The sequence below is a fragment of the Torulaspora globosa genome, chromosome 8, assembly GCF_014133895.1.
Source record: "Torulaspora globosa chromosome 8, complete sequence".
Classification (NCBI taxonomy): domain Eukaryota; kingdom Fungi; phylum Ascomycota; class Saccharomycetes; order Saccharomycetales; family Saccharomycetaceae; genus Torulaspora; species Torulaspora globosa.
In genome coordinates, this window is record NC_050734.1 from 435,413 (window position 1) to 448,573 (window position 13,161).

General features: G+C 43.8%; 6 protein-coding genes across 6 annotated transcripts; 3 read left to right on the forward strand and 3 right to left on the reverse strand.

Moving 5' to 3' along the window:
- Positions 1-38: 38 nt before the first annotated feature.
- Positions 39-3,494, reverse strand: NUP133 (Nup133p; the record flags this gene model as incomplete). Its single annotated transcript, XM_037285653.1, has 1 exon — positions 39-3,494. The coding sequence occupies one exon, from the start codon at positions 3,492-3,494 to the stop codon at positions 39-41; it is 3,456 nt and encodes a 1,151-aa protein (XP_037141549.1).
- Positions 3,495-3,801: 307 nt separating this feature from the next.
- Positions 3,802-4,863, forward strand: RPF2 (rRNA-binding ribosome biosynthesis protein RPF2; the record flags this gene model as incomplete). The annotated part of the gene is made up of 1 exon (XM_037285654.1): positions 3,802-4,863. One exon carries the CDS (start codon positions 3,802-3,804, stop codon positions 4,861-4,863), a length of 1,062 nt encoding a protein of 353 aa, XP_037141550.1.
- A 68-nt stretch (positions 4,864-4,931) lies between these two features.
- On the reverse strand, positions 4,932-5,909 carry MTD1 (methylenetetrahydrofolate dehydrogenase (NAD(+)); the record flags this gene model as incomplete). Its single annotated transcript, XM_037285655.1, has 1 exon — positions 4,932-5,909. The coding sequence occupies one exon, from the start codon at positions 5,907-5,909 to the stop codon at positions 4,932-4,934; it is 978 nt and encodes a 325-aa protein (XP_037141551.1).
- Positions 5,910-6,362: 453 nt separating this feature from the next.
- GYP1 (GTPase-activating protein GYP1) lies at positions 6,363-8,177 on the forward strand (the record flags this gene model as incomplete). The annotated part of the gene is made up of 1 exon (XM_037285656.1): positions 6,363-8,177. The coding sequence occupies one exon, from the start codon at positions 6,363-6,365 to the stop codon at positions 8,175-8,177; it is 1,815 nt and encodes a 604-aa protein (XP_037141552.1).
- A 390-nt stretch (positions 8,178-8,567) lies between these two features.
- On the forward strand, positions 8,568-11,024 carry TRZ1 (tRNase Z; the record flags this gene model as incomplete). Its single annotated transcript, XM_037285657.1, has 1 exon — positions 8,568-11,024. The coding sequence occupies one exon, from the start codon at positions 8,568-8,570 to the stop codon at positions 11,022-11,024; it is 2,457 nt and encodes an 818-aa protein (XP_037141553.1).
- A 70-nt stretch (positions 11,025-11,094) lies between these two features.
- Positions 11,095-13,044, reverse strand: VPS5 (sorting nexin 1; the record flags this gene model as incomplete). The annotated part of the gene is made up of 1 exon (XM_037285658.1): positions 11,095-13,044. The coding sequence occupies one exon, from the start codon at positions 13,042-13,044 to the stop codon at positions 11,095-11,097; it is 1,950 nt and encodes a 649-aa protein (XP_037141554.1).
- Positions 13,045-13,161: the final 117 nt, after the last annotated feature.

Consider the following 13,161-nt stretch of genomic DNA (forward strand, 5'->3'; position numbering starts at 1 on the left):
CATGTTTGTTTAAATACAACAGTTAAACGTATATCGCGCTAACAATACTCGACTGTGTTTGATTCATAGTTTACTGGACATTTGTTGCCGCTTGCTTCAAGGGCAGTGCCGATAATAGATTTAATGCGATCTTCAAAGTCATGCCCGTGTTGCTGTACAGACTCAAGTTCTTTTTCGAGGATTGCGTGGATCTTATCAAGGTTGACGTCGAGGCCCTGGTACAGCTCGGTTAAATAGGCCTTGTTCAAGAGGGCTCTATCAGTAAGCAATTCCAAACTTGGTAGGGGACAGCCAGAGACATATAATTCTTCTTCGAAAAATCTTCTTAGGACGCGATATAGCACTGTTTGAGTTGCGTCTGTAACATTGGACCATTGGTGTTCGGTTAAAACGCACCTTCTCCAGACGGTCGAAATTAAAAAGCGTTTGGTTTCATGAGATAGCGTATTGTTTTCGAAAGCGAGCAACTTCAGAGCACAATATGGTGCCTCGGCGTCATTGAGCATCGAGTACATCTCTACGATTAACTCTAGTTTCAAGCAGTTTTTCGCCTTGAGTTTTTCTGCTAACAAGGCAAACACTGAGTCTAGCTCAGTGTGCTCGAATCTTGAAGCGATTTTTATTCCTATTTCGCTTATCCTGTGGAACAAATCATTCTGACCGTCTATGATATCTAAGTCCTCTTGTATTCTGTTTATCTTGGTATCGTTTAGCTGTCCATTATCTTGGACTAATGCGCTCAGTTTGGCAATGCTTAAGTGGAACTGCCGCTTGCCTACCGACTCTTTCAGACCCGCGTCTCCAACGGCAATTTGAGATAGCGTATTTGTGGCTTGATCGTACCTCTCATCTAGTATGTCTTGTATCCAGGCAACATCGCCGTACTGTTCTGAACTTCCTAGAAATCTCAATAAGAATGTATGTTGTTCTGGGAAACGAGTGAAAAGCTCCTTTAGCTTATTGTGCTCAACATAATAGTTGAAAAGAGTGGCGGCGAATTCATAGCCCATTTTACTGAAGTATTTGTCGTAGACATCTTTTGAACTGCTGAAGTCTAAAGTCTCTAGCGTTTCTACCAAAGATCCCATATCATTGTAGAAGTCGGCAATCTGTATGGAAAATTCCTGTAGACCATATTCGCATAAGACCTGTGCCCAGCTCAGGTGATTGCTTTCATACAGAACCTGAATCTCATTGTACAAAGGAGATTCTTTACGATTTTCACTCTCGTTGAACCACAAATTTGCCTGATGAAAACAGTAATATAAAATCTTTATCATAACAATGAGCCACTGTTCTTCTTTTTCTGTAACGGTCGTTAGAGAAAATTTGAAATCAAAAAAGATGCTATTCACAGCTTTTAGGATTCTGAGATTCGAAAACCATGGTAGTTCCCGGTTCAATTCTAAGGGATCCAAATTAAGCGTACCATACCTTAAAACTCTTTCACCTTGATCCAAAACGGCATCATAAAAACAGTTACTCAAGAAGAGGGCAGTCTCAACTCGGAAGGTGTCAGATGCCAATGAGGCTGAACGGGTCGCAACCTCACTCAAAAACTCAGTGAAAAGATGAGGAAACTTGTCCAAATGATTGCGCACTAAGTCTTCCATTTTTAAACCATTTTCGCAGCCTGATAAAATATAACTCCAGATGCCAGCTAGATCTGATGATCTCTCCAGTATCTCAAGCAAGCTGTAACAGCACTTCATTATCTCATATCTTTCCAAAAGATCTAACTTAGTGAAGGGCGATATTTTGTAGTTGAAATTATCAGAAACAAAGTTTAGCAAGTTATCGTACAGTTCCATCCGTAGCCTTAGATGCTGGCCCAAGGTATTCAACATAGGCGGGATGTACTTGCCTGTCGAAAAGAAAATTTCGTTGCCCGACGACCTTAGATCCTTCTCAACTTCCTCGTTTTCTAAAGTCAGCTCTTTCGGAAGATTAAACTCGATGGGACTAGAATAAACTTTCGAAAAATACACGGCCTGGTCAATATGGGATTTGATGAATCCTATGTCGTCCGAATTGGCAGTTTCACCTTTATCGATGAGGCTTATCTCAAATACGCTGATTTGGTTGTCCATAAGATATAAAGACTCTGAGTTAAAACCAGAACCGATGATTTTGACGTCACTGCGAAAACTTATTATGTCTTCCCATTTTCTTCTAAACGAGTATGTCGAATCTAGATTGGAGCTCACCTGGGTCAGAACGACTGCGTCAGAAAACAGTATGAACACCGTTGTTGTCGGTCTTGTTTCGGCTTCGAGGCTACTGGGAACATACAACTGAGGTTTATGACTATCATCGAAGGGCAAAACATACGTGTTTAGTCGATAGGTGGAAAAGATAGTAAAACTTTTGGTCTTCTCGTCCAGTAATATGGTTGTTAAAATGTAATATGTTTCTTTATCGTTTTGTATGCTTGAAAGAATCAAATGAGCGGACGCTAAGTCCGCAAAAAGAGGATGCGAGTCAAGTATCTGCAAAGTGCCATGGGCAAATGGATAGAGATCCTGTAAGGAGTCCAATATTTGCTGGAAGACGTTCACTTCCACCCTCCTGAAGCAATTGATGCCAACCGACAGATGCCATGTCTGGAAATTTCCCTCTTTTGTCACCACATAAATCAATCTTTCTCCTCTTCCAACTATCGGACCATTTTTCACCGATATAACCTCTTTATATCTGCTGAACGAACGGAATAGAAGCCCTCGCTGGGACTTAATGAGCTGCTGTTTCAGCTGCACCTTTGGTTTACCAGATGAGTCCCTTATTGTTGCGAACAAGACTCTTCCAAAAGACGTTGCTATAACAATCCCTGCAGGCTCACAATTTGTAGCAATGGTGACAGTCTCGCCATCTTTGAGATGCAGATTCAACGAGTGCGCTTTGTTTTTCGACAGTTGTAAATGTAGGTTGTTTATCGACTCGATATCTTCGTAGTATATGAATTCGCTGTTTTTCCGGTGTATGATGCAAACACCACCGGAGGAGCCTGCAGAGCCATCAATAAGCATCTGAGTCGACTCGTCTATGGCTGATGGACGTGTAAATAAACACTTTGGTGCCACATTTAGTACCTCATGTTCTTGATGCAGGGGGATTCGAGAGACATTAACATGTTTTTGGGTCGAATGGTAATCCCAGATGTACAGATTGTTGACGTCGCCAACAAGAGCTTTTCCAAGAAAAGTATCCACGACTCCTTCTATCTTGTCGCCCTCTAGCGGCCGCGACGACAGGTCAGGCGCCAGCCTCTTTACCACGTACTTATCATTCTCGGTAAGAATCCTCTCATTATTGAAGCGGCCCTGGCTGTGATGACATTCATTGGAACTCTCCATTAAAGAACTGTAATACCCACTAGTACTAGCGTTGTTTAGCACCGAGTTAGTGCTATCATCGGCCTCAACATCGTTCTCAGGCAACGCGGCGGAAGTGTCAATCTCCTTCCTTAGCTGAAACAAAGGACGGCCCGCACTCATTTCTACTTCCTGGAAAGATGGTCACGGCGTCAATTATTAGCCCCAAATAGCTTCGAAACTGGCTTCACGTATCCTTACTACGGTCGACAACTTATGGATTAGTGCCTTCAGACGCCGAATTCTTCGTAAAGGCTTTATTTGGAATCGCTTGTGACGATCGGTAAATATCATCATGTACGACACAATGAAATTTTTCAATAAGCTCATCGCAACTAAAAACAAAGCTCATCGCTAGACCAGAAAGCTATTAAGAAGGCCCAATTGCTCGTTTGGGTTCCGATTAGTGCTTTGATCTGTACGGGATAGGATGATTAGAACCGTCAAACCAAAGAATGCGAGGTCCAAGAGGGCTCTCAAAGAAAGAGAGTCTAAATTGGTTGAAAACGTCAAACAGGCGCTTTTCATCCCAGGGCAAACATCTTCGAAGCTTTTGCACGATGTGATGGTGGACCTGGGTGCTTTGAAGAAACCAGATATCAAAAGATTTGGTAAAAATAACAATATTCGTCCCTTCGAGGATCATACGCCTTTAGAGTTCTTCAGCGAAAAGAACGACTGCTCGTTGATGGTCCTAGCGACCAGTTCCAAAAAGCGTAAGAATAACCTGACGTTCGTACGTACATTTGGTTATAAAGTTTATGACATGATTGAACTGCTCATCGCGGAAAATTACAAGCTACTGTCGGATTTTAGGAAGCAAACCTTTGCCATCGGCATAAAGCCGATGTTTTCCTTCCAGGGTTCAGCGTTTGACACTCACCCCGTTTACAAACATGTGAAATCGCTGTTCTTGGACTTCTTCAGAGGAACCGTGACAGATCTGCAGGATGTGGCAGGTCTGCAATATGTGATATCTGTGACGATTCAAGGTGACTTTCAAGACGGTGAGCCGCTACCTAATGTTTTGTTTCGTGTGTACAGATTGAGAAGCTACAAAAGTGAGCAAGGCGGGCGTAAGTTGCCTAGAGTTGAGTTGGAAGAGACTGGTCCCCGTCTCGATTTCAAGATCGGTAGGATCCACTCACCATCTGCTGAGATGGAGAAGGAAGCATTCAAGAAAGCTAAACAGTTAGAAATGAAGACGCCCAAGAACGTCGAGACTGACCTGATGGGTGACAAGCTGGGGAGAATACATATGGGTAAGCAAGATCTCGGGAAACTGCAGACAAGAAAGATGAAGGGTTTGAAATCCCGATTCGATCAGGACGACCAAGACGAGATGGAGGATTACATAAATGATAATGAGGAAGGGCTGAATCATGTCAAACGCGACAACGATGAAGTCGATGACGACACATACGGTGAAGATTTCGTCACTGCACCAGATATCGAAGAAGATCAGCCAGCCGCCAAGAAACAAAAGAAATAGTTTATCAACCAATATTTCCGTCTGTATCATACATATTAAACAATGAATCTAGAAGATTTCTTTCTCCCTCAGTTCTTTGCCTTGAGCTTTTCGGTGTTTTCGATGAGTCTCAGCATATTTCTCAGTAGCATGGAGATAGTGACTTTACCGGTCATTGGGACATACAAGGACGCCTTTTTCTTCACACTATCGTCAAAATTCTTGCTCGAGGAGAAATTTATACACACCGCACCGTCTGGGATATACTCCGTTGGGAACTTGTATTTTTCGGAGGGCACACCAGTGATGATGACATCTGCGTCCGAGCAGCATTCCTTCAATAGTGCATCAGAGTAAGGGCCCAAGTCTTCAACATGGTGTTTGGTGAATTTCAAGCTCTCTCCACGAGTGAATTTCTGCACATTGTTGACATCAACAGAGTACACTATAGCGCCGTCATTTGCCAACAGTGCAGCCAGCGGTCTACCGACAATTTCAGACCTGTTCACCACAACACACTTCTTACCGTAAAGTCTGTTTCCCTCAGGCAAAAGAGTGTTGTAGATTTTCAGATACTCAAGAATCTTGACGATCGCCAACGGCGTACAAGGCAAAATGGACTTCAGCTGCTTCTCCTCGTCCAAAAACCTCACGTTGTGGTACATGTTTTGGTAGTATACATGGTTGAGACCCTCCACGTCCTTCTCTCTAGCAACAACTTGCTGCAAGTACTGGTCCTGTGCATTGCCAAAAATTGGGTAATAAACCATTATCCCGTCTACGGAGTCATCTCTGTTAGCCTCTATGATCGCCTCCTCTAAAAAGTCCTTATCATCAATTCTTCTCAATTCATAACGAAACCCCATCGATTCACAGGTCTTCTTAGTCCAAGATGCGTACATCTCGGCAGCCGGATCGCCGTTGGCAAGAAACCCAACCAAAAGCGGACCCTGGGGTCGTATGTCCTTCATAGTCTCGACCTTTTTCGTAATCTCATCAGCGTATTCCTTGGCAACCTTCGACGCCAGAATGGTTGCCCCAGGTTTCACAGCATCAGATTCAGACATTTCACGCTCCAAAACTTCTCACAAAAGATATGAATAGTCTCACGTATAGAATTGCTGTCCAAACACAAGTGCAATTAAGACCAGAGCCGCTTAAATAACCTTCTAAAAACACCGTTAAGACACCTTTGCTCATCATTTGTGATGTCCTTGAAGGCCATTCTCTTAATTAATTGACCGAAGTCAGAAAAAAAAAATCACGTGATTTTTCTAAATGTTGCAATAAGCTTCAAGAATGATCTCTGGAGCTCTGTAGAGGTCCATAATGGTCTCAGAAGGCCGCTATTGGTCTTCTTCATTCATGTTCTCTTCTTGTATTGTAGAAGCGCGCCGGTTTATCGATGCGAAGTGTCAGCTTAAAGGATTCCAATCGGCTTATGAATGCAACAATATAAGGCTGAAAAGGAGGTTCCGCGAGGTTAGAGCGAGTTTATTCGTCACGGTGGCATTGGAAGTATGGGGCTGAGATCAAGCTCGAAAGAAATGCGCCAGAAGGAGCACGGTGGAGATTCGGGTCAATTGCATAGGAATAATAGTGGCACAAACTTGGTTAGTACATTGATGAAATCTTGGAAGATATCTTCGTTGCAGTCGCCGTCTCCGCAACGCAATTCCGTAAGTTCGCTGGATACATCTATGGGGGCCGATGGGAATTTTGATGCGATGTCGAGACAGCAAATGAGTGCTAGGAGCAACTCAAACTGCTCGCCGTTGAGATATGTGAGTCCTGGTAGAAGCTCTGGTGGCGGTAGCGGAAGCCGCAGCGAGAGCCCTCGGACCTCCAGGAGTCACGGATCTCGCCTCAATCATGGCAGTGGAAATAACGGGAGTGGAAAAAAGAGTGTTAGATACTTCAAGGACTTGGACGAAGATTGGAGCGCAGTGATAGATGACTACAATATGCCCATTCCTGTGATAGCGAACGGGGGCGTGGCGTCGCCGACGACGCCAAAACTGACCAGAGCATCCTCGATGACTTCTACGCCTAACAACTCCAGCTCGAATGTGGCGACAAAGAACGGCAGAACTTCATTTTCGTATCCACAGTTGCCGCAGTTGCAAAAATCATATAGTTCTGAGCTGAGGTCTCAGCTGGAGCTGGAAAATGAGCGGGATGCGCAGGAATTGAGCGCCATCATGCAGCGAATAGCGAAGTTCGATGCAATCCTTAAGAACAAACATATTATAAATCAGCAAGAGCTAAGGCAAATCAGCTGGAATGGCATTCCGAAGCTTCATAGAAGCGTGGTTTGGAAGCTTTTGATTGGATATCTCCCGGCGAACTCCAAGCGACAAGAACCGTTGTTGCGGAGGAAACGTAAGGAGTATCGCGATGGTTTGGCTCATACTTTCTCCAGCCAACATTCCAGAGATATTCCAACTTGGCATCAGATTGAGATAGACGTGCCAAGAACTAACCCTCATATACCATTGTACCAATTCGAATCTGTGCAGAAAAGCCTCCAATGCATCCTTTATCTGTGGGCCATCAGACACCCTACAAGCGGATACGTTCAGGGGATCAACGACTTGGTGACCCCGTTTTATCAGACGTTTTTAACTGAATATATGCCGAAGTCGCAGATAGATGATGTGGAGAAGCTGGATCCCGAGTCTTACATGAGTCCCGAACAGCTGAGAGATGTAGAGGCAGACACTTTTTGGTGCCTCACCAAGCTTCTCGAACAAATCACCGACAACTATATCCATGGGCAGCCTGGGATCCTAAGACAGGTGAAAAATTTACAACAGCTAGTCAAAAGAATCGATAGAGACCTGTACGATCACTTCAAAAAGGAGAATGTTGAATTCATTCAGTTTGCATTCAGGTGGATGAACTGCCTCCTCATGAGAGAATTCCAGATGAGCGCTGTAGTAAGGATGTGGGATACCTACCTATCCGAGACATCAGTGGAGACTTCAGGATCATCTACAGATCTCATGCCGCCGCATACTCCGACTGAACCGATCAGGGCCACTTTTCAGTCTCCTGTCAAGGAATTTGCGTCACCTACGTCGTCCTCGGGCACTGCCGGCGACGAGGTGCCCAAGATGCGCCAGTCGTCACTTAACGAGTTTCATGTGTTCGTGTGTGCAGCATTTCTAGTCAAATGGAGCGATCAGCTTCTCGAGATGGATTTTCAAGAGATCATAACCTTTTTACAGAACCCTCCTACTAAAGATTGGAAAGAAAGTGACATAGAAATGTTGCTCGGCGAAGCTTACATTTGGCAATCTCTCTATAAAGATGCAACCTCCCATTGGCAATAGCCTCTCTGGTTGGGACTGTTCTTAGTTGCCATATAAACTCTACCAATAACTCATCGAATTATGAATTTTTTTGGCAAACAATCACTCTAAGAGCATACATAGCACGCAAACACAATATGTAGACGTAGCACTGACCTGTAACTTCCGATCCGACTTTAGCGACGTTTTGAAGGTTTTCTGGTATCATCCTAGCTATCCAATTTCTGCATAGCAGCTATCATAGGAGAAGCGTTCAAGGTGTGGTCGCTCATTAAATCGCCTGCGCAGTCATCGACGCCAAGAATACCCAACTGCTCCCTCTACCGAACGGCTCTGAAGTCGAAACCATCTATAGGCAGAAACTTCTCCCTTAAGACAGAACGGAAAGAGGAAAGAGCACGGATATCGTCCATGTATTCGCTTACGCCGGTGACGCAGCCAACAGCGGATACAAAGCATCCATTGCTTCTATTGCAATCACACCATGGTGATCGATACTTCTTTGGTATGCTTGCTGAGGGATCGCAGCGAAGTCTGACTGAGAATAGAATAAGAGTTTCGAAATTACAAAATATCTTCCTAGCTGGTCGGTTGGACTGGAGTGCCATTGGCGGTTTACCGGGAATGATCCTTACGTTAGCTGATCAAGGCAAGGATAGTTTGACTTTACACTATGGAAGTGATATTTTGGATTATATCGTCTCCACTTGGAGATATTTTGTGTTTCGTTTTGGTCTTTCCTTAAGAACTAACGTAATGAAGGATCAGCAGGTCTACAAAGACTCCCTTCTCTCCGTGAAGTCAATCGTCATCCAAGGAGGAGACTTGGGGGTTAACTCCAAAGAAGGAGGATTGTTCACGGAGGAGGAAAAATCCGTTTTGCAATCCATTGTGTCTAATATGTTTCCTAAACATGCTCCCACCAGCAGGTATGACCCTTCTTCAGATCTGCATCTCAATGTTGAGCTACCGAATGGCTTTGAAATGCCCCAGACAACTACAAGCTATGAGATATCATTCAAGCCCGTGAGAGGCAGATTTAAACCAGAGGAAGCCATACGTCTAGGTGTGCCCAAGGGCCCATCATTTGGAAAGCTAGCATCTGGTCAGGAGGTCATTTTACCGAACGGAACTATCGTCAAACCTGAGGATGTTCTTGAGAAAGAGCGCCATTTCCCAAAAGTGCTCGTACTGGCCTTACCTGACGATTCTTTTGTTCAGAGCTTTCAGGAAAGGTTTAGAAATTACCCTTGCGAAGACTTAGGGCTTGTTTATTATTTCTTGGGCGAAGATGTAACCATAAATGAACAGATCATAAGGTTTATGGAGCTATTTGGAGAGTCCATTCAGCATGTAGTTTCACATCCAAAAGTTTGCCCAAACAGTATTGCCTTCAAAGGGGCGGCAATGACCGTACTGAAGCTGAAGGCCATGCAAATGGACTGCTACAACCTTCCAAGGACAGAGACAGTACTGTCAAAAGAATTTTATGAATGTTTCGATAAGAAATTGGAGGAAGGAACTACTCTCCATCAAGTACAGGAAACACCTGTTACCAGCAAAATTCCAACAAGTCAAGTCCACGTTTTTACACAGAACTCGGAGATTCAGATAGAGTCTTTCACCAAAGGGGATGAAAAAATGAAAATCAAACTGGATCAGACGCCTGTGAAGGCCTGGTCCTGGGAATATGCATTCAAGAAACACGTCAAGCCGCTAAATCTGTGTCCCGCATCAGTTGAGCAAGCCATGCAAGCGAAAGGCGATTATAACAACTTCAATACAGCAGAAAAAAGCCAGAACGTCGAGATAATGACATTGGGAACTGGGAGTGCTTTACCCTCCAAATACAGAAATGTTATTTCGACTTTACTCAAAATTCCCTACGCAGCAGCTGAGGGCAAAATGAAAAATCGTATGGTGTTGTTAGATGCTGGCGAAAACACTATAGGCACTATGCGCAGGAATTTCTCCTCGACTGCTCTGCAGACTATTTTCAAAGATTTAAGCCTCGTGTATTTGAGTCACTTGCATGCAGACCATCATTTAGGAATCATTAGCATTTTGAAAGAGTGGTACAAGCATAATAAGCATAAAGATGAAAGTCTACTGTATATCGTCACTCCTTGGCAATATAATAAGTTCGTGAATGAGTGGCTACTTCTAGAAGAACCTGATCTTCTAAAAAGGCTAAAGTATATTAGCTGTGAGCATCTAATCAATGATTCCTACTTGAGGCGGGAAACGAGACCATTGAGTCTAGATGAATACCTCGATGTTTTCAGATCAAAGAAGCAAAAACGGCGCAAACTTGAGGTGAATCCAAACTCGTCTCTGAGAGAGTTGCCTGCTATAAGATCTATGCTGCGAGATCTAAATATTGCAAGTTTCCAAACTTGCAGGGCCAAACATTGTAACTGGGCTTATTCCTGCAGTATCACTTTTTTTGTAAATTCTTTCTCGAGAAGAGTGTTCAAGGTATCTTATTCTGGTGACACCAGGCCGAATATTGAGAAATTCTCGAAAGAAATTGGTTACCGCTCGGATTTGTTGATCCATGAAGCAACCCTAGACAATGAATTGGTGGAGGATGCGATAAAGAAGAGGCATTGTACTATTAATGAGGCCATCCAGGTCTCCAATGAAATGGAAGCTGATAAACTAATCTTAACCCATTTCTCGCAGAGATATCCTAAAGTGCCCCAGATTGATAACAATGTCACCGTGAAGGCGAACGAGTACTGTTTTGCGTTCGACGGGATGATAGTTGATTTCGAGAAGCTTGGGGAGCAGAAGGCCATATTCTCAAAATTGAACAAGGCTTTCCTTGAGGAAAGAAAGGAAGAAGAGCAAGAACAAACTCTTTAGTTTGTATCATTGTATATTGTCTACGTAGTTTATTGCTCTTTTTATCCGAATCACTCTTCGTTGAACTTGCCTATAAATTGTTTTGGTAAAAGGTTTCCCAAAGCTCTATAGCCTCTTTCTGTCCTTCTATGGCTGATTCAAGGAAAATTTCCATGCTGTTTCTGAAATCTTTGACTTTCTCGGCATCAAAGGAGCTGATCTCTACCTTAATCCGGTTGCCCACGTCTTGCCAGCTTTTCTTGATGATTTCGAATCTCCGTTTCAACACTAAGTACTCATTTTTGTTTGTACTGAGTTTATCTAAACTGCTTTGTCCAGAATTTTTCTGCAGCCTCTCCAGTGAAGACTGTTTTCTTGTCATGTCTCCTTCCACTATTGCAAGATACTGGCCCAATTTAGCTCTCTGATTGAAGACCGCTTTCAAACTGGACAACAATCGTAAATACTCATCTAGTGTTATCCCAAGAGTGAGAGCTTCCTGCAAAGACGTTCTTTCTAGAGATTCCTTTATCCTTCTATGCGTTTGTGCAAAGTTTGTTAGTAAGTCCGAGCTTTTCTTGGTTACTTCCAATGTTGCTAATGAATCGATGGTTCTAGCGAACTCTTCAGTAACCGAGGCTAATTCATTTCTTTGGCAATCCACTGACACCAGAGATTTATCTAGTTGGCTCAATTTCTCCTCCAAGAGATCTATGTTCTGCCGCTGTTCAACAAAAAAATCGTCTACCTCAACGTACTTTGGCGGTGAAGAGAAAGAAATATTCATGAACCTCTTCTGCGACTCAGCATCGAGTCCGCCGTTTTTCAGTACGGTGGCGGCGTCCTCAGCGCCTAGCAGCTGAATCTCGCTGATATATATTTCCGAGAGATCATTGCTGTCATTAGAAGCGCCAGATCCCGTTATATGTTCCCGCTTTTTAGCATCACTGGCAAATTGTTCGCTTTTCAAGAACAACAGAAAATCTGGATCACTTTGAAGACTAGCTTTACCAGCGATCCTACGAAGCATCCTTTCCATTTGACATCTTCTGTTTTCAATAAAGTCCTGCTTGAATCTACCAACGGTTTGCTTTTCTGGTGGCGGCGGAATTATGCTACCCCAATGGTTGTTCTGAAGCTGGCGATAGAGCCATCTGAAGTCACTGTACCGTCTTATTACTTTAGCGTAAGACCCTTCAAATACCTCTGACCTAGATTCCACTGTGTACTCGACATGCATAGACGTGAGTTCCCCAACCTTTACAGGATCTTTGACCTCTATGTTGAACTCAATTAGCTTACTCTCTTCCTCATCTTTCTTCGTGACTCCTGATACGTCGCTTTCCAACGTTTCCTCGTTATCCTTCACGCCGCTGGGTTTTCTAGGAGACAGCTTGAAAAGCGGTTCATTCACCTGCTGCAGAATGCTAGTTCCCTTAGCACTCCCCGCCGATTCAGGTACTTGTTGTTCCTCTAATGACTCATCGACAAACTCCTCCTGCTTTTTAATTTCGCCCAGCGGATCGGATATCTTGGCCTCAGTTGTAGCATTCCTGTCTAGTGCATGGCTGGATAATGGGCGACGTCGAATCCTTGCAGAATTAAACAGAACCTGTGGCTTAGTACTAGACCTATGGGAGCCAGACGAAGGTGCTTCGTTGGTTTCGTCACCCTGGGCACTCACGTCGCTCAGCTCTGGAAAGGCAATGTAGGTACTTCCCGAGAACAAGGGCTCCTCCTTCGCTTTAACCGGTGAGTCAATATTAGATTCCTTCACAGTAGTCTGTATATCCAAGAGAGGATCCTCCTCTGGTGCCAGTTTCTTCAAAAGATTTTCCTTCTTCTCCTGATTTGTACTATTCCACGCCTGAGCGCCCTCAGCGACTGTCTTCGCTGCTTCTGGAAGTTCATTGTTCGTATCCTGGATCTGATCTTTGTTGGATAGGCTATTGAACCTTTCACCAAGTTCAGCAATTGCCGGCTCATCCTTAGCACCCAATTCGTCCCAAACAGGGGCATTCAAATCTTCTTCGTAGTCCATATTCCAGCAGTCTCTATATCGTTGAATCGATCCTTCTTTGAGATGTTCTTTGGAGTTTGTTGTGCTCTTACCCTTTAGGAGCTTGATTAAGCTTATATATTAGAAAGGTATAAGCCT